The sequence below is a fragment of the Pyxicephalus adspersus genome, chromosome 1 (assembly GCF_032062135.1).
Source record: "Pyxicephalus adspersus chromosome 1, UCB_Pads_2.0, whole genome shotgun sequence".
Taxonomy (NCBI): Eukaryota; Metazoa; Chordata; class Amphibia; order Anura; family Pyxicephalidae; genus Pyxicephalus; species Pyxicephalus adspersus.
Genome location: NC_092858.1, coordinates 156,968,382 through 156,989,223, shown reverse-complemented (window position 1 = coordinate 156,989,223; position 20,842 = coordinate 156,968,382). Strand labels below are relative to the sequence as shown.

General features: G+C 37.5%; 1 protein-coding gene across 2 annotated transcripts in view; it reads right to left on the bottom strand.

Moving 5' to 3' along the window:
* ROBO1 (roundabout guidance receptor 1) overlaps positions 1-20,842 on the bottom strand; it is a 649,014-nt gene that overhangs the window by 316,953 nt on the left and 311,219 nt on the right. For both annotated transcript variants that reach the window (XM_072431970.1, XM_072431971.1), the window contains exon 3: positions 7,550-7,633. In XM_072431970.1, coding sequence (XP_072288071.1) covers positions 7,550-7,633 — 84 coding nt within the window. The remainder of the gene's footprint in view (positions 1-7,549; positions 7,634-20,842) is intronic.

The following is a 20,842-nucleotide window of genomic DNA, read 5'->3' as shown; positions in this document are numbered from 1 at the left end:
TACATCACCCAATCTTGCGCCTGTGCAGTGTGGTATTTGTGACGCAGAAAAAAGAGCACCAAAGAAGAGAGGAGAAGATGGCGGCGCCTAGCACTCCTTCTGTGCTGGACCGAAGTCGGATACCGGGACGACGCGGTACCCGATGGAAGAAACCTCCTGAGGGATAGATAGCTTGAAGGTAAGTGTGATTTTATTGTTTTGGGTTAGTTTTGGGTTTATTTCCAATTTATTTCTAAAATGAAATAAGTATCTATGATTTTGTAATGAAAATTACTTTTCAAACAGTTACATAAGGTTGGAAAAAGACATAAGTCTATCAAGTTAAAGTGGAACTAAAGTGAAAATAAAAAATAAACATATACCTTTAGTCCCGTAGATCCCTCAATGGCACTGTACCTACCCTTAATCCGGTCCTGCATCATCCTAGAATTGTTTGCAAGCAAGTGCCGGGTGCCGCCATCTTTGCTTTTCCTTTCCAGTTTTCTTGCTATGTCAGCCGATCTCACAATGCACAGGTATGAGATCCGTAGACATAGCCCGATGTGAAAGGGAAAGAATTGGCAGAAGGAGATTGAGAAGGAGGTTTGCGCTCCCATTCAGTCTTTAAAAAAAAGGTGTTGTGCTCAAAAAAGAAAATCAATTAAATTTTTACTTTACATATAAAGTAAAGTACATGTTATGTAAAGTAAAAATGTTGAGTTTAGGTCCGCTTTAAACCAGTACTGAAATGACATTAGCATGTTAAAAACTATATTCTAGCCTGTTGATTTGTTGCTAATGGTAATAATAGGAAAAAGACCATTGCAGTGATTCCTCCATCCTTGTCCCTTCTTTATTATCGCTCTATTTAATAATGCTGTGAGTAATATCCATAAAGTACAAACTGGGGTAGAGGATCACCTGACAAGTAAAGTGGCATAATGTCTGGTACAGTGTATGGAAGTAAGGGTCATACAATTTTTTTAGGGACACAACAGAACTTTGTGAACAGGAACGGTAATTTAATATTTGTGAAGAACTGCAAAAACTGAGATTGTAGAAGTGAGAAAAAAAATCTGAAAATGTTGGCTATTGTATTTGTAGGAAGAATTGTGCAACAAATAAATACTTTTATCCTTTTTGGTCATAAAATTTTTCTGATTAAAGAGGAATCTTTATTTATACTAAGCTATGCACACACACACTCTATGTTACCCTGCGATGAGCACAACCAGAATGTGTACAGCTATCCCCCAACATCTTGTACAGAAATCATCCAACCTCCTTCATCAATTCGTCCTGGCAAATTATAAAAAGACAGGGTGGGGACAATCACTGTAATTTCATATGGAGGAGAATACAGCAGGGTGCCACTTGCTCATCCTCCCCAGAACAAAACAACACTCTGTATACAGTGTTGCTTAATTTTGCTGCCACCAGAAACAATCACAAAAGATTGATTCCAGCACCAAAAATCTGACATGTGTACAGGGCTTTAAAGAGCAGATTTAAGCCTTGTACAAAAGTCCCATAATTGTTTAAAACAATCATTAGTGATCATTACAGGAACAATTGCTGTATAGACAGAAGCCACATGGCCTGTTCTGTACTATGGAGAGGGGAACTAAGAGAAGGTAGATTATAAACTCTTCTGGGCAGGGTCCTCTCTTCCTCCTGTGTCATTATTTGTATCTGTCTGTCATTTGCAACCCCTATTTATTGTACAGTGCTGCATAATATGTTGGTGCTATATAAATGCAGATAAATTATAACAATGATCTGCTATAGGGACTACAATAGTCCCTGCTAGGGGTTGGTCTATTTAATAATGGCACCGCGTCTGCAGTACGATATCTTGAGACACCTGTTCTGACACTTGATCATTTAGGGAGATCAAAGGGTGTCCACACATAGAATGATTTTCTTAAATAGCCTGAGACGATTCAACAAAACAATTCATAATCCAAATCAGTAACAATGCAATGTAACTTAAAACCAAACTCAAAAGTAAGTTGTAAATAAGGCTATTTATTGCACAGCACTTCATACAATGTTGGCACTATATAGAGTGTTTATTATTATTATTTTTATTAATAATAATAAAGCTCATAGATCAATGTATAGAAGCAAGTAGTCAGAATTTCATTTATCATTGCTCTGGAACCCATGCAGCTGTTTTTAGCACTCCAGGCCTTTTATAATCAGTTAATTCATTCTAATTATTTTAATTAACAAAATCAATCAATTCATAATAATTTTGTTAAGCACAGTATGTTTTCACATAATGACAGCTTTAATTAACACATGCTGGAATAATGGAGAAATGATCTATCTATAGAAGGAGATTAAAAAAAGGAAATTTTTTTGTTCCATAACCCATCATTGCATAAATAAAAAAAGAGAGCAGAGGACGCATCCAGGACTTTCCAGCATCCAAGAGGTTAATAAGCCATTTGCCAGAGACAAGATCAAAAAGCATGCAGGTCCCTATTGTCAGCCTGCAGTGTGAGCAGAATGGCAGCAATCTAAATATTGTCAATCACTCTTGGGTTTTGCTCTTGGTGACCTGACCTGTACAGCCAGCATTATAAATTGCTAAATAACAAAAGCTTTCATCTGCCAGGAAACTGTTTCTAGGGAAGAATGGGAACTTGCTGTGCTGTTATAAACGATGACTTTGTGACAGATTAACAGAAGTGTGCTGAAACAATGATAAAATGGAGTCCCCCCCTGGACTAAATAACTTGCTACTGTTTGCAACTTCACAATTTTTTTTCTCTTGAAGCCTGACATCCTAGATAGGAGCAGAGGAATCATGAGTGTGTATGTGCCAGCAATAGAGGTGGCAAGAAGCTGACACAATAAAGATAATGAATAAGTAGGTTCAGCCCTGTGGTGCAGCGATGCTTTCAAATCACAGAAAAAAACCTGAAAGCCAGGTAGGTGATCTTTGTTATACAGAATAAATGGTTGCAAACAAGGGCTAGAATGCTGTACAATAAACACTAAACACGTTAAGTAGATTAAAGGACCCTCTAATCCACTTAATGATCACAAGAGTGCAAGCAGAGAATAGTCACACTTTACTCCCGGGTGATGTTTTATTTTATGAAACACAATAGTATGGTTACAGGAGACATACAGGCAGGGACCTCTTTGTGTAACTCTACTATGGCCTGTGGTGACAGTAAAGTAGTTTTAGTTAGGGCTTAGCACTGAATTTTTGTAGGAAAACAATCAAAGGCATTTGCAAACATGAATATACTTTAAATCAGTGTTTTTCAGCCAAGGTTCAGTGTAACCCCAGGGTTCCTCCAGAGCAGCTGTCACCAACCAGTGGTCCGTGAGAAAGTTTTGGTGGTGGGCTGTGGGTCAGGAGGAGGACCGCGCTGGAGGTACACACCGGCCAGAGCCGCGGACCACATCTCCAGTACATTTCTCAGGCTCGGGGAAGAGGGCTCTCCCATTGCAGGCTCAGGTCTTATGACATAATGACCTCATTCTGGGAGAGGTTTCTCCCCCTTTGAGTGACACCCGGCTCCTGCGCGATTGGGTGCCGGTGATTTTAGTGGTCCGCGGGACCAAAAACGTTGGCCACCACTTCCCCTGAGGGTGCTAGGGGTTCTTTGAGGAATTAGCAACTTGTGCCTCTCAGGTCAGTTACTACTGGCACCAATGATCTTTTTGGCTATCCATAAAGGTGACATTCTTCCCAATGGCCAACAGTGTAAGAGACAATCTTCGTACTGACCACCATGTACTGTGATCTGTGGATATAGTAATTGTATCAGGGGTTCCTTAAGACCTGAACGTTGTTTTAACAGGTTCTGCCACATAAAAATGTTGAGAAAGGCTACTTTAAAGCAACCATCCTCACCCAGGGTTCATCAAAATCCTAAGGTTCCTCAAGGTGTTGCTAGGGGTTCTCCGAGCTGCTACCAATTTGCCTCCAGTCTACCGGTGCTTGCAAGTCCAATGCCATTGGGTAAAGCTTTTGGTATGGCATCAATACACTTTTTAGTTATCTATAAGTCTGGTATAACGACCACTACAAGAGGAATTTCTCTCACTAACCTCAGATTATTTAATATTAGAAGGGGTTCCTTATCGTGTTACATACCAAATCCAACTCTACCTAAATGCAACATATACAGAGTCAGGTGGTGCTTAGACCTTTAAAGCACACAATATACTGTTACTTTCTTAGAAAAATTGGTGCACCAATTATCATTTGCTCCATATCATCATACCTATAACAGGTAATCACCATACCATCCAATGGAGACACCGGTTCAATCTCCGATGCCACATATAAATCAGATGATGCCCAGGATAGAAGCTATGGACAGGTTAGCAAAGAACTATACTGGTTGCAAATCTCTCCTAAAAACCAAAGAGGTTATTGAAGCTTAGTATATAATCTCACGTCAAATGTAATTTATTGAATTGAGTGTGTATGGTAAAAAAATATATATATCCTTCCATTGATCAATCATTGTGCCAGATCTTTAATATAACATAAATTGCCTCAAAGATGAATCAGGTGAATGACAAGGAATGGTCATTTCAGGATACCCAAACCCTTATCTCTTAGGCTAGCCACTCAACCAATGTTGGTTCCACCTGCTGATCCATTGTGTTTCCCAATCACAAGGATCCTCCAAAGCTGTGGCCAATGTGATAGATGTGGTCCTTCACTTGCCCTGCCTTTGTGGAACTTTTTCTCCTATGATGGTGCATTATTCCTTTCACTAGTCCAACGAGTCCAACTACTGCATCCAAATAACCCCAAACTGTGGCCAGTGGGATGAATGTGGTCCTGGCTTGCTTTGCCCCAGAGGCACTATTTATTCTACTGACACCAAAGGTGGGGCAAAAATCCTACCTCTGACACCTATGATGATGTAATACAAATGGTGTCAGGTCAATTTCTATTTATTATTCACAGTCTCCCCCCCTAAAATTTTAAGAATCATGAGCTGACCCTTTGTCCAGAAAGTAGCCACACTTGGACTGGTATTATTACACAGTATTTTTATATAGCGCCAACATATTACATAGCGCTTTACAAAGTCCATAGTCATGTCACTAGCTATCCCTCAAAGGAGCTCATAATCTAATGTCCCTACAACAGTCATATGTCTTTTACTACAGTCTAAAGCTACGTACACACTTCCAATTATTATCGTTGGTAAACGAACGACGAACGATCCTGCACGATATCTGCGAACCGTTCGCAGATATTGTACACATGATAGATGCGATCGTTTGAACGATACAGGAAGTGACGTGCACCACAGGAAGTGCGCGAACGTTCGTTCACCGCGCATGCTCAGACCATGGACGATCAATGAACGATCGTACACACGATAGATGGTCAACGATGGTCGTCCAATCCGATCCGCCGGTCAGGTCGTTCATTTCCAAGGACTATCCTCGTTCGTCGGCGTCGTTGGTTACTTTTTTTACGAACGATTTTTGCCCAATCGATCGTTCGTCGTTCGTTCGTCGTTCATTTCCAACGATAAAAATTGGAAGTGTGTACGCAGCTTAAGGTCAATTTTTGGGGGAAAGCCAATTAACCTAACTCCATGTTTTTTGAATGTGGGAGGAAACTGGAGTACACAGAGGAAACCCACACAAACATGGGGAGGACTTGCAAACTCCATGCAGATAGTGTCCTGGCCGAGATTCGAACCTGGGACCCAGTGCTGCAAAGGCCAGAGTGCTAACCTCATGAGACATTATGCTGCCCACATATTTTCATATAATCAGGTAACCCCATTTTTTGTTTATATGCAGTTCTAGGATATCAGCAAGAATTTACATCTCATGAGGTCATCAGTTTATATGTTAAAAAATCCAACAAATGCAAACATGTTTACAGACTGCTCCCTTAGAAGTATTTCTTGGGATTACCCCAAAGACACGTCAATCACAGTCAAAGAAATAAACCCAAGGCTGCAAAAGTTAGGTTGAACTGGTATACACAACATTTGCCCTTTTGCTAAAAAAGATGTGACTGTTCCTGACCAATTTCTACAATGTGTGACTACCTGATGCTTCTGTGAAGCACTGTAAGTTATTTCAGCACAGCAAATAACTCATTTACTTTATCAAGCACGCTCTGTCATTGCCGGTTGTGTCTTCACAATGCCATTCGCAAAGGAGCTCTGTGAAAAGCAGTGTGACAGCAGAGAGATAAGACAGTAATAAACTATTCATTTGTATAAGCATTTCTTATAAATTCAGTTGTGCTCAGGAGGATGATTAGCTTTGCCTGGAAATGCCATGTTTTTGATAGGTCCAGTACTCGAAGACTATACGTCAGTGCCAGTAGAAATTATGAGGAATACAGAATACAACAACTAGTGATGAAAAATCTTTTAGTGTTTGCCTCACTTACACCTCTAAACCCCACATTTCCAAACTGTATTAAAGTATGATGCTTGTGACATATTGGGGTTTAACTCCCTAGAGCTCCACCAAGTATGGTCAATATGGATATTGGCCACACATCAAGCACTCATCATTAGCAGCAACCCACAACAACATTCCATAAATCATATTAGGAGCCATGACTACACAACAGGTTGCCTGTTCTAGATTAATAATATACTCCAAATGTGTTTTGTTGCCTGAAGGGTCAGTCCTCTAAAAACCATCATTTTCGATTTTTGTTGGATTTCAGGGCTATGAACCACCTAATGATTGTTGGAGGCTCTGTTAATTAAATGACCCCTCCACCAATCTGCTGTGACCATTTAAGTAGACTTATCATTGAGGGATTTTGTAAACTGCCATTTAATACCTAGTTCCAAAAATATAGCTTGTCTGGTTGGTGTTCTGATCTTTTGCCTTTTTATACTTTCAAAATCACTGATCCAGAATAAGTCAGCAGCCTTGATGTTCAGCTAATTTTGGCACAAGTTGTACCATCCTTATCTGCATTCTTGTTTTAGGTGAGAATGAAACTACTGCAACCCAAAAATCAGACTTTCTTCCACTCAGTTAGCATTTTTTTATTGAATTCAGCAATGGCAGCTTTAATAATTTATCAATGATAGGGACACGTTAGGAAAGTTTCTTTATTAAACTTACCATTATAGAGAGTGCAAGATACATAAAACTAAATGGTAAGAAGGCAGAGCCAAGAACCTTGGGGGGATTCCATAAGGAAAGATTAGGTGACTATGAATACCCTATGAATGGGTAATATAATAACTGAGAAATGAGTTGTGTCTGACTCTTTATTAAGCATGCCATTGCTAAAAGATGCATTGAGGTTGATTTACTAAGAAAGAATAGAAATCACTAAGCATAGCCAAAGTTTTTTAAATAAAATGAATCTTTGTTCACATCAACTAACCAATTAAATGAGAGCAACTATCAATTTCTTTAAACTTTCCTTGCACATGGTGAGAACACAAACTTACCATTATTACCACCATTGACTTTTCAAACTGAACAGCCTCGACTTTACTAAATCAGACTCAATGCATTAAAGCTGAAGCTATCAAAACTTCTAGCTAGAAATAAATACCAAAAAAGTTAAAGTGGTTCACTCTACCTGTGTAGATCACAGAGTTGTCATCATTGTCGGATGTGGGCGGTGAAGTTCCTCCATTGCTTCCCCTTTTTAGGTCATCCGTGTCTGTTAAGAAATATATGACAGCTGCAGATGATGGGTTCATAGTAGTTACAGAAGTTGCAATTTTGCTCAGCACATATCCAGACACAATTAAATCCAAGCATAGCAGGAGGACACATGCAAACAGCAGACAGGACACTTCCCTGTGAAACATCTTAATCAGGATCCCCCAAAACAGGCTTTCATGTAGGTCTGAAAATGTCAGCAATTTTATCTTTCATCCGCTGTTTATGGAGCCTTAATTGTAACCTCTCCAATGCACCTTGTCTGCTGTCTCTCAGCATGTAGACTGCCCAGAGTGGGGCAATCAGTACAGGCTGTACTGAGCATATGGAGAGGGGAAGGCAGAATGGCTGAAAGCTAGCATTGCTAATTTTCTACCTTATTGTTAATCAAAGCTATTGACTGTGATCACTAGCCATCATCTCTCCATCTCGTGACAATTGGAGCCTCCTGGGAGTAACCCTTTGTTGGGACAACAGGAGAAAAATAGGGTCTTGTGAAGCAAGAAGGAGCGGAAAATGGGCATCTTTTTATTTTAGACGACGTTGGAAAAAAAGAGACAAAAACTGAGGGCAGCAGGCCAAAACATCTGTGGGATGAAGTGTTTTATTATAACTAAAAGACCAGACAGAAGTGCAAGTGCATTCAGCAGACATAAAGATCACACGCTCACGCTAGCTTAGAAAAAAATACACGAGACACTGGTTATTGTATAATGCATCTGTTTGTATCAAGAAAAGGTTTTTAGAAAGTATCATATGGTTCAGACATTTTATATGTTTATAAAGTAAATATTGCTATCAGCGATATCTAATACCAATATATATTTTTTTAAAAAATGTATTTAAACCCAAGCACAAAAATAATATTTTTTGCAGCGTATCAGTTCCATAGATTGTCAGATTATATTAATCAAACTTCTGCTTTATTTTTAGTAATTTTTGTCTTATTCTCGGGTGACTACACTTGTGCAGTATCTATGGAGTAGCAGTGTTGTCACCCTAAAGCTACTTACACAGGTCGGCTCAGGGCCGATATCGGACAAGAATCCGAAGTGTGTACAGCGTACATCGTTCATCGTCTGAACGTCTGTCCTGGAGGATCCACAGACGATGAACGATCATAATGCAAGTGAAGGGGGAGAGCGCGCAGTGGGGGGGGGGGGGGGGGGGGCGCTCCGTCATTCTCCCCCTCCCCTCTCCATAGAGCAGAACATTGCTGTATGTACAGGACTCGTTCATGCATCGTGCAGTGCTTAGTCGTTGGAAAGGATGAAGAAAGAAACTTTCTTGATACTTTAATTGCAAGGGTGTTTAGGGCAGATAAAGGGCAGATAAGAATACTTGTAATAACTGCAGATTGTGTTGTGAATTACAAGCTTATTGGAATTAGTTGGATCAACAGGCATTTTTTGCACTTATTGAACAGATATGAAAACATGCAATCAGCCGTACCAGTTACAAACCAAAAGAAGCTAATAAATGTATTGCTAGGACTGGTACACATGAGATTTATTTCATTTCAGATCAATTTGTAATCCAATAAAACAGTGAAATGTGAAATCAGTCTGAGGAAATACATACAGTAATTATGACCAATTTTTAAAATGGATCTTCCACAACTGGACATACTGGTAATAGTAGATTGAAAGTAATAATTATGTGCTATACAGGGGTGTAGTCATAAAAAAAGAAGAGGGGGCACGGTAATAGTGAAGGCTATCCATGGCGAGCAAGCAGGGAGATCCTATACAGGGGGTACCGAAAAAAGTAAGGGCACGGCGTGCCCACACCACTACACCCCTGGTGCTTTATATGCTGTAATGTCACTTTGTACTGCTAACTGTTTGTATTGCACCAAAGGGCTAAACAGCATATAGTTAGAATTCTTTGCTTAATGTGTGGCCAATAAAAAAGTTATTATTCTTAACACTCATGCTTACTGGCTGTATAGTCAGCATAGAAGTCATGATGGCCATATAGTAAAGTAATTTCACAGGTCAGGTTTGTGTCCCTTGGCTGCAAACATACATATTAGTATAATAGTGTAAATAAACAAAGTGAATACACAGCAAATCATTTAGAAATATTGCCCTTGTGTGTTCAGTGTTTCAGGACTTCCAACAATCAGAACATCAATTGGACTGGTCAGTTGAGTGCAAAATTGGCAACAGATCTGTTTGTGTGTACCAACCATTTAGGGGTGACAATCACTTTAATGTGAAAACCAGGTCATATTAACTGAGTTGACTACAATAAAATAAAATCTAAATGAATGTGATGGGTTAATAAAATTTACATATCATTATTGCTCTCTTATGTACCCTATTGACTTAATCCATAAATGTTCCAAACACACACCAAAAGAGCACATTGTAATTGTAACAGCTGAATAAAAATCATCCCTAATAAATGATTATTATGACATGTATTTTGTTTAAAAATAAGTAGACATATTTAGAATGTTTGTCAAAAGCAGAAAGAATTTAAGCATAAAACAAGTATACAAAATAAATGTTTCTATGCTTTTATCGTCAAGTGCCAAAATGTAAATTTTCATGTCAGTATTTACACAGTTCTATAGACTTTAGGTTTTATTTATGTAATTTTTTATATTTAACTCTCTCTATTTTTACATTTTGTTTTGCAGTACACCAGGAGAAAAATGTTCTTTGGGTGATTTGGATTGGGTTTGGGTGGTTGGGAGCATCAAAAGTGAAAGAAAATCCCACCATTGACAGATATTTCATGGAATGTGAGCCTTTACCAGCATACTCCATACTTTTTGCAAATCTGATTTAATAATTCAGGTAATTTAGGTATTTTTGCTACAAAATCATTATTTTTAATGACTTAAGTTCAGTTCCATAAAAAAGGTAAATCAGTAAATATCAAAGAAATATCCACTTATATAACCACAAGGCTTTGCATACATAGTAGAAATTCTGTCTATTGTGTTCAAACACAATGCTACTCAAATGCATGCATTCCAAAATGCTTTGCCTGCAATGATAATGGATCTTGATAGGACATGGATAGGACACGTGGTACCCAAAGAACTGCAATACCAAGCAGGCCATGCTGTAAAACAGAAAGCTTATGTAAATAGGTCTGTTCTTGATGTATGTTGTAGGTCACCCTAAAGCAAACAATATCTGCAGAATCAAGAAAAAGCATATTTCACACAGCTCCTTCTATATTTGAGAAGCTGTGAAAATTGTGAAATGACCCAATGGACCTAATTTAGTAAAGTTCTCCAAGACTGGAGAAGATAGACTTTCATGGTTGAACCTGGATGATCTGGCAAATCAAAAATTGATTTCTTATTTGCTATTAGTTGGCAATTTTTGTCAGTCCCATAACTGAATTAATCCAGGTTGGCCGGATCACCCAGGCTCTCCCATAGACTATCTTCTACTGTCTTGGAGACCTTTAATAAATCAGGTCCAAAATGTTTGGGAAAGTCTGTCCACCAAAGTCTGTGCTGTGCAACTTTTCCTCTCTTGATGACTGTATCACCAATCAGACTCAAACTACCAAGGCATAATATATATATTAGACATAGTCTTAACTCTGCAAATTTGCTATAAATTTCAAGAACAATGAAGATGTTGTTAATGTAACCATAATAGTTGCAGTGCTTGTAGTTTGGAAAGTTGGACATTTCTATATATATAGTACAACCCAAGTTTCAGCAGCTCATTTATCTTTGTCAAAGCATCATTGCAGATATCCTCCTGGGAAAGGTTCTGGTTTGTGAGTCTGAGCTAATTTTCCATTTGATAAAGACAAATTATCAGTGAGCAGTACAGACAAGGTCATTCCTGTTGAGCATAAAGTTTTTGAATAAAGAGTTAAACAGAACACCAAGAATTCTCCACTGCTGCCCATATGTGGAACTGTTACAGTACGGAAGGATAATTTAGCTTTTACTCCCGAGGTCTTGTGTTAATCGGTGTTGTGTCTCCAGACTCTGCATGTGGAAGCCAGATCTGTGACCAGCGTAGGGCAATCGCAAAGAAAACAAACTCCCTGAAAGAATCCATGTATTCACTCTCATCACCTCCATTCCCAGCAGTCTTTTAATTGTACATGGACTCACCAATGTCAACCCTTATGTTAACCACACAAGATGAAATTTGTATATAATGCTTTACAGATACTCCCTAGTATGGGTGTAACTAGGGCAAAGACAACTAACCAGAGTCAAGAAAAGACAGCTGACACAATACATTAGGGAAGAAACAGAAGGATACATAAGAAAAACACATTAAGGTTGAATCCATATTTTTATTAGCAATTTTTCCCAAGACTCTACTGGGAAAAGGAGTTTTTAATAAAGAATATGGATACAATTTGCACGGGTAATTATGCACTAAATACAATTATATGGTGGAATAATGGTCGTTCTTTTTTGGGGGGTTTCTGGTATTGGTCAATCTGGATCCAGGACCAGATCTTGTTGGGATATGAAGATATGATAGCTCACATAGTAGTATTACTACAATAACCCTGGAATTGTGTAGCATGTTTAGAAAAAAAATCCAGAAGGCTTTTATTTGAATCCAGAAGGCTTTTATTTATTTTTATTTGAAGTGGTCGGTCGCAGAAACTGATGCAATGTAAACAATTTTGGAGCAGTCGCTGTGGTGCATATCGATGCACAATGATAATTCTTATAAGTGGTCACATTATAGGCTGGCGATATTATTTCTGTCTGACTTTGGAAAGCCTGGTATTAGAAATTATCTGTTCTGAAAGCCTATTCAGCACTCATAACTGCAACACACAAATGATGAATATTCATTTGCAATAAGTTGTGAGTTCCTTCTGTCGTTCTTTTATCCTTCAATTATTATGCGTTGTACCAATCACAGAATATAACTTTCATTAGAACCTTTTTAAAATGTTTTCATTACGAGCATATTTACATATTAAATACTTTTATAGGAAAAAAGATGTACAGTTGTACACTGTGTACTCAGAGTAAACTAATCAATTAAAAGCAGCTGAAATGTATCACTCATAAATCTTGGAGTGCCTGTGTAATCTAATTGGATTTCTTTCTATCTGCTCTGACAGTATAATCTTTGAGAAATCAATTATCAACACCACCATTTTCATTGCACAGGGGTGCTTGGGTTGAAACGTGAAAATAACACAAAATTATCCCAGCATTCCGAATAGCTGTACTTTAATTTAGACATTTGTTCCCATAGAATTTTTTTCTAGCTCTAGACCTTAGTAACTGCAATAAACTTCTCTTTTTTTAACTGCAGCAGACCTAAATACCATCAAGCCCTGCTGCCAGGTGGCAATACTGTGAGCTTTCATTTACACTGTAGACTTTGGAGTGTACATATACACATAACGGGCCTGATTTATTAAAGATCTCGAAGGCTTGAAAGGATACACTTTCATCAGTGAAGCTATGTGATCCAGTAAACCTGAAATGGATCTGTTCCAGGATTCAAAACATTCCAATTCCATTCCAGGTGTGCTGGATCACCCAGCTTCATTGATGAAAGTTTATTCTCTCCTGCCATAGAGAGCTTTATTAAATCAGGCCCAATGTGTATGTAGTAACAAGAAGGAGGAATTGTGGGTCATGCTCACTAATCACTATACGAGACAAACTCAAGGCACATAGCAAATTATGGATGCTCTTAATGGATATTGATGGTAGTTTTTGGGTCTTTGAGACATTTCTGATCTATCCTCTAAAAAATTGAACCAAATCTAGAATCCTTGCATGCTCCTGTTAAGGTGGCTTTGGCAACATTTGCAACAAAGCTTTGCTGCTCTAATAATCATCAATATAATATGATTTTCAAGTTGCTTTACTGTTAACAATACTCTTTGACTTACCAAGCACCCCATAGAGTAGACTTGACTATGTCAAGGTGAGAACAATCTGGGTTCCTTTACATAATTTATACAATGGAAACCATTGGTTTCATTATGTTATTATTACATTGGTGAAGATGAAACTTAATTTGCAAAATAAAATAAGAGGTCCATTTTGGGTACGAACCGTGAGGACTAATGACAGCCCTATTCGACCACCAGGAAGAACAATATGTAAAGAAAAAGACTGCCAAACTCAGCTTTTTCCAGAACTATGGTTCGTTATAGTGGATTTACACCATAATGGATTTACCAAATTTGAGGTTAGATACGAAATAGTGCATTTTTTGTACAAAAGAGCAAAAACAGAGACAAATGAAATGAAAACAAGGACAGAGGAATTTGGTTCCAAATGAATGGTCTTTCTGAATAGGCTATGGGAGCTCTATATTAGTTTCTAATTTTCCATCCGGAATCAGACCGCAAACGAATTACTTTGGGAATATACTAATAAGTATTTTAATATAAAGCTTTGAAAAAAATAAGCAAGATGACTGTAGGAAAACCCATATAAAAACACAACTTCACAAAATTGATACATTACACAGTTTTACGGTTTCTTTTTTATCACTACACATTGTAAGACTGGTAAAAAATACAGATCACCAGGTTCGGTAATGTAAGATTGATGGGTACTGTTAAAAGTAGCTAAGATGACTGCACTGCACTGCTAAGGTTAATAATGCCTTATATATCTGCCCAGCGTGATATGGAGAACCCTGCTGCTCAGATACAAGCACAAATGTGTCTTTGCAGGTTATCTTCTCTTCCCTTGAAGAATTATTCAGGTCATAGATCTTTTAATTTCCTCCCATATGTAGCCCTGTCTGTCTCCCTGTTCTTCTTCTACTGCAATATAGCAGCTTCAGCCATGTTTGGATAGGCAATTTATAACAAAGAAAGCGAAAAACTGCGACACATAAATAGAAAAAGAAAAAAAAAAAGAAAATGTCAGCTGGGAACGAGGAGTGAAAAAAAACAAGATCACAACAGAAGAAAGAAAAAGCCGAGGAAAACACAGCTCAGGATAAAGGTTAGACATGCACTACAGAATACAAAATATTTCTGATAGAACTCAGGAAAACAAGAAAAGTTCAGAGTGGCTTATAAACCTATTAGTTGTTCTTGACTGCACACAGTGATATATTAATAATAATTTTAGTATCATATTTTATGTAAAACATTCCCATTACTACTTCGATCTTAAGAATAAAAACATTTTAAGGTTGAAAAAAGTAAATATTTCCAGCCTGGCTGAAATCCCCACCCCCCACATGTGGCTTTGTTCTTCTAATGGCAACTTTTGCACTATACAAACTCCATTCTGCCTAACATCATGGACATGGAAAAACCTACAAATATTAGCCAGTGGTGTTTGCTCCTTTGGCCCAGTGTAAGGTTTTTCAGTAGGGTTTCTAAGCAGGGGTCATCAAGGAGCACCTGCAGACTCTATTTTGGAATAAACAGGATCATTTCTGACTCTTTGTAAACCCTTGTGTTAGGTTAGTTACTGCTGTTGCTTGAGATATCTTAAAAATGTGTGCAGACCCTGGTCCTTGAGTACTAAAATTGGGGACCCATGGCTTAAAGTGTATGTAAAGCCTATCAATCAACTTTTGTTACTTGCTTCTTTTGGCCTGCTAAATATGTAAAATAAATTGCTTTGTTTTGTATATTTGAAAATTACAAAGAAACAACTATTATTCTGTCAAAAATTGTGAGTTCTTATGCACCAAGAAAGGTTTGTGAGAGATGAGCGGAAGGCTGTGTCCTTTGTAATGCAACAGAAATCAAGTAGGCAGGCTGTTGTCAACTCTGGCTGTTGAAAGGTAGGTGCACACCATTTATCTGACACATAGATGGCCATTGTTCTGTACTTGCTGCACGCCAAAAGGGGTAAAAAAGAGAAATGTGCATGTATTCCAGACATGTACCTAGTTAAGGCTTAAACTCATGCTTACCAGCAAGTTTTAAGTTATGATCATAAGCACTAGTTAGAACCCCAGAAACATGCTGGCTTGTCCTCTTTTGTGATAAAATAAACAGGTATCAGTTTCTTAAGGTTTGTTCTGGTACCTTAGTTTTGGAAAAATGAACCCTTGGGCAAAAATAAAGTGGAGGCATTCCTGTAACCCCTAATAGTCAATCAAGTGGAGTTCTGGAGAAAGTGGAAGTCCAGGACAATTGCCCAGTTTTCTAAAACCAGTTGTACAGTTCATGTTCAATTTAGGCACTTATACTGTATATAGTAATTATCAATCAAGAAAGCAAGTGTAGGATCTTCTCTGTAAAGAAATGTCCTATTTATATATACTGTATGTCCGCTTTTTACTATTGGGATCACAACCACGGGTGGTCAGATCTGTCCAGTTGACTGCTGAGATCTATCTGTCTGTGTATAGTTATATGTACAATGTGCCTATATTAGTCAGCTGTCTAGAAGGCACATCAAACTCTCTGAATGGAGACAAAAATAGGATGTTGGGGTATATTTGGGAACTCCTTGCATCATAAACAGGGGTTATTAGATTGTCTTAGATAGTTAACAATATGAGTCCCTTCAGCAATGACTGATTGAAAAACTCAAAGTAATATAGTACAGAACACAATTCACATCACATCATTGCAGTATTTTTTTACCCACACTGTAAAAGAAGCTGAAACATGTAGGACAAAAGCAATCATCCAATGAAGTGTTTATTTTCCATTAAAAAAAATTAATGGAAAATCTTCTATCTTCAGCCAATTAATCAAAATATAGGATTGTACAATGATTAGTATTGAGAGATATGCTGTGGGAGATGTCCAATTCTATGTGTAATATGATTTGCATTTGTTTCTATGTTCCATATCCTAGATCTAAACTAATACCATTCTATTAGTTTTAATATAAATTCCTTTTTTTCATTTGTTTTTCCTGCCTACATGTAAGAGCTCAGGCAATAGTTGCATGTGAATTTTCATGGCAGGTTCCAAGATGGTGTGACATTAAATAATGCCTATGTAATGTGCACTGGCACTACTGTTTCCATTCTCAATATAGAAATTAATCGACAAGTTGACAATGCAACAGCACAAATGTACACCGTTGTCACCCTATACCAGAAAGAGTCTGCACAAAGACCTTAATGCTAAGACCATTAGATAATAATATTTAAATGAATGATGAACTTCTAAAATGATATGCTAAAGCTTTATGAAATTTATGTGTACTTTAATTTGGTTTGCATACATTTAAACTAACTCCAGAGAAATACATTATGAAGGCAAAAAAAAAAGATAACTGGAAAAAGGAAAAGAAAACAGAGAATGTAGAAAAACAAAAACGTTAAAAAAGAAGACATAAAGAGAGAAATTGAAAAAAAGAGAAATTGAAAAAAGTTAGAACAGAAAATGACTAGATGAAGCTTAATGTAACCTATCCATGACATACCACTGATTAGTAATCCTATTAAATATGTAATAGAAAGGTTTACAGACACTGAACAGCAGCTCGTTGTCTTATGACAGAACATTATGCATCTGTAACTGCCTTCATACTTGGGTTCCTAATAGTTTTATAGCTCAATCATTGAAAAACTTTATTTTATTGCAGATTAATAGCCAAACTAGCATGAAACTCCATTAAGGGATAGCCAGATGATAAGCCTGAGACTCCACAATGACTTGTATAATTGCTGCTTAATTATGCAGAATTAACAAATGGCAGACGTACCAGTTGTATTACTTGAGTGGGGCTCTTTGCCAAGACGGCATACTGGCGTAAATGGCAGCCTGAATCCAATTTTGTTATCTGACACCTCTAAACATGAACCCCGACTGCTGTCTCCTCCATCTGTAGTGCCAAAAACATTTAGCACAATGGGGAAAGCTGACGATTTGTTAAACCAAGGCACAATTTGGTAACTGATATTAGTGACCACAAAAAAGAACAATAAATGAACAAACTTATGCCTGAATAAATACTGTTCTGATTAGTTCAACAAGCTTTCAACAGTTAAAGTACAGCTGTCATTTTACAACAATATGCTGCAAATGAGGAGGGTAAGAAGGAGAAGCAAAGTTTTTTTTTCTTTTTTTATGTTGAAAGCTTTATTGAGCTTTTGAAGGATGATATAAAGTTTTTCCTCCTCTGTTATTAAACTTTCTTCTTTATTGTTAGTGCTGAAGTTATTTGAGCCTTAATAATGTCAAGGAAAAATTTGTGATATTTGTTTTGACATACTGGGATGTTGAAAAAAACTTGTACCCATCAAACCTGACTGTCTCAAAACGTAATAAAAAGCATCGATAGAGCAGGAGAAGAATTGTTAATAAAGAGAATAGCTCCAAAAAAGCAAAAATGCAGTCATGCCTGATTCAAGTATAGCATTAATGTTATATATTTACTATTCTTGCATTCTCCTATTAGACCAGTACATTGACTTATGTCAGCTTTTTGAATTTCTTCCACCTTATAGCCATGCAAACACGATTCCCAAATTTTGGCTTTATGAAGTCCAAACAGAAATTCCAAAAATTGTAGAACTTCCCTAAAAAGCGCAATTTGGTTATGATGCTTACTTTACTCTATACACCAATGATAATTTCTGGGGTAATGTTCTTGATGATGTGAGGGATACTGGAGTGTCCAGAGGAAACCCACATTAACATGGTGTGACCATGTATACATGCAAACTATTGTCAGATAATGTCTTGGCTAGAATCTATAGGTGAAGTGCTAACCAAAAAGCCATCTATCACTGCAGGGGCCAGACATTTTAAACAATACCCCAATTCACTAATAAATTGCACATGCATCGTGCTGCGCTGCTTCTAAAAAATTGTTGCTCAGCTGATATTAGTTGTGTTGAGTTGGCCCATTTAATCAACCTCCGTTAAAGCCTATTGTTAGGCACTTTTTTATTTATTTGTATAAAATGTATAGTTTTGTCCAAGAGATTTAAATACAGGCTTGAGTTCTGAGGAACATAAAACTTTCATATGGCAACCACCAACTTTTGAAATGATAGTTTGTAACAATACATTTACCAGCAGTTTAAATGAATTGAAATTATCTATATTGTTGACTTTTTTAAAGGCTGTGGGCATCTTTAGGGGCCCATTCATGTCAATGTGGTGGTTTATCAGACTTCCAGTAGGGCAATCCATTGTGTTTCAACACACCCTAATAAGCAAAAGAAAGCACAAGACCCACTTCCATGTGTTGCCATGCATTATGTTTGTCTATACTGCTGGTTCATTGCCATAGGGCATTGGGGTATCATTATCACAATGCAAAGATCTTTATAGGCCTTGGCACTTTTCTAAACCTTTTACACATAGGGATAAAACTAAGAAATAGATTTAAACTAGTCCTGCTGTTAGCCACTATTTGCCTGGCTGTTAAATTAACCCTTTTTCCGCTTAGGACTGAGATGGATTGATAACATTATAGGATCAATTCTGAATCCATACCCTAGACCTAAGGTCCAGATTCCTACCAAGTTTTTTTAAACATATTCAAAAAATTATTTTCATTCTGTCCCACCCTCCCCTGAAGAATCTAAATGGTGAAACGGGTCGGCAACAGAAAGCCATTCCTTTGTTTCTAAATGGACCATATATATCCCAATAAGTGGAAAAATATCTGTAAAGTGTAAATATCTATAAATGAGTTAAGTTGAATGTGACAGTGGAAATCTGTATAGAAGTTTACTGCTTTACTTTTAAAAAATGGTAATAACCCTCTCATCTATAATGAGTCCAAATGCCTTTAAAATACACATAGAGATAGAAAGAAAAGATTTTACAGGAAACAGCCTTATGAAATAATGAACTTGTTAACAGAGAAAAGTGTTAAAGTCACATGAAAAAATGACTTTCATGCATATCTTACAGTAATAACCCCAAATCTGTGCGCTTCTAAAAATGCACTTAGGTTTCTTTTTATTATTCCAAAGAAGATCATAAAAGGTTCTGATCTAATTTTCTTCATCCTGCTCTGCTTTTTCTTTACTAAAACACAGCATTTTGTTCTGAATTTCGCCTGGCAGGCTTATGCTTCATTTTCTTTTTCGAACTTTGACTTCCCCTACATTTTCATTCCCTGACCCCAGCTTTTTGTTTATTCTTAGACCATTGCAATCCTGTTAAAAAATAAATGTGAGAGCACACATATAGCTTAAAGATGTATGAGAGGAAATGGTATTTCATGAGAAAAGAGAGGATCAGAAAACTGTGAAAGTGCAAAATATATCACTGCTAATGACGGAAAAAGAATATCTACAGTCCAGCTGAGTACCTTTTATTAACAGAGAAGAGCCAAGGAGATATTTAAATATAGTAAATCAAAGAAAATATGTTCATAAATCAAACTACCTACAACAGAAAAATGTGGGTGTATGAATCTTGCTGTAAAGAACAGTGAGATCACAAAGATTTGTGGTTATATGAATCCAGTCCAGAAACCTTTAGTTCTGGGAGATACCTTCTTTATGCTAGCAAGAAATGAGAAAATACTAATATTTATCCAAACCTTACTGCACATAATTACACTAAAGCCCAACTTTGTTCTTGCCCGTCCACTCCTCAATGTTTTAAATCCCCCTTTAATGCTACAATAAGAATGAACCTTTTCTAGGTATCTTCAACCAGGTGATGTTACAGGTTCTCTTTTTCTTTCTTCCTCCAGCATTAGGCTAGAGGTATAACATTTTAAACCAGGGTTCCTTAGAACTTTGTGGTCCCATCAGTAGTTGGTAGGGGTTCCATGTACTATAGCTGACTGACCTCCAATCTGATGATGCCTCCATAGTCCTGGGTTCAACTGTATTTGTCACAGCCAATCGAATAACATTCCTCCCTCTTTATCACCATACGGGGGGCATTCTTTCTACCTACCCTCAATGATTTGACTTTATCATGGGGTCCTGGAGACTGTATATTCATTTCAAAGGTTTCTCTGGGGTGAAAAGGTTGAGAAAGGCTGCTGTAATGAGTAGAGACATCTAATGTTCTCCGCATCATTTCCCTATGTGTACAGTAGAATTGGAGCCTTGATGCCCTAGGATCACAGCATGTGGGTTTAACAATTGACAACATATAATCCGGAAGAGGAGCAGCAATGCATACCTGGATTTATAATTGTGGGGGCAGCTTCGGAGACTGGGTGAGCATGGCAGCTTGAATGGCTGCATCAGAGTCTTTAAAAGTATCTAGAGCCCTTTTTGTAGAGTAGAGAAAGGATTAGAATCTCAGTAAGTTTTTAGTGTTCATAGTATATCCTGTTGTAAAGATCTACCCTTTATTTACCCTGGACTGC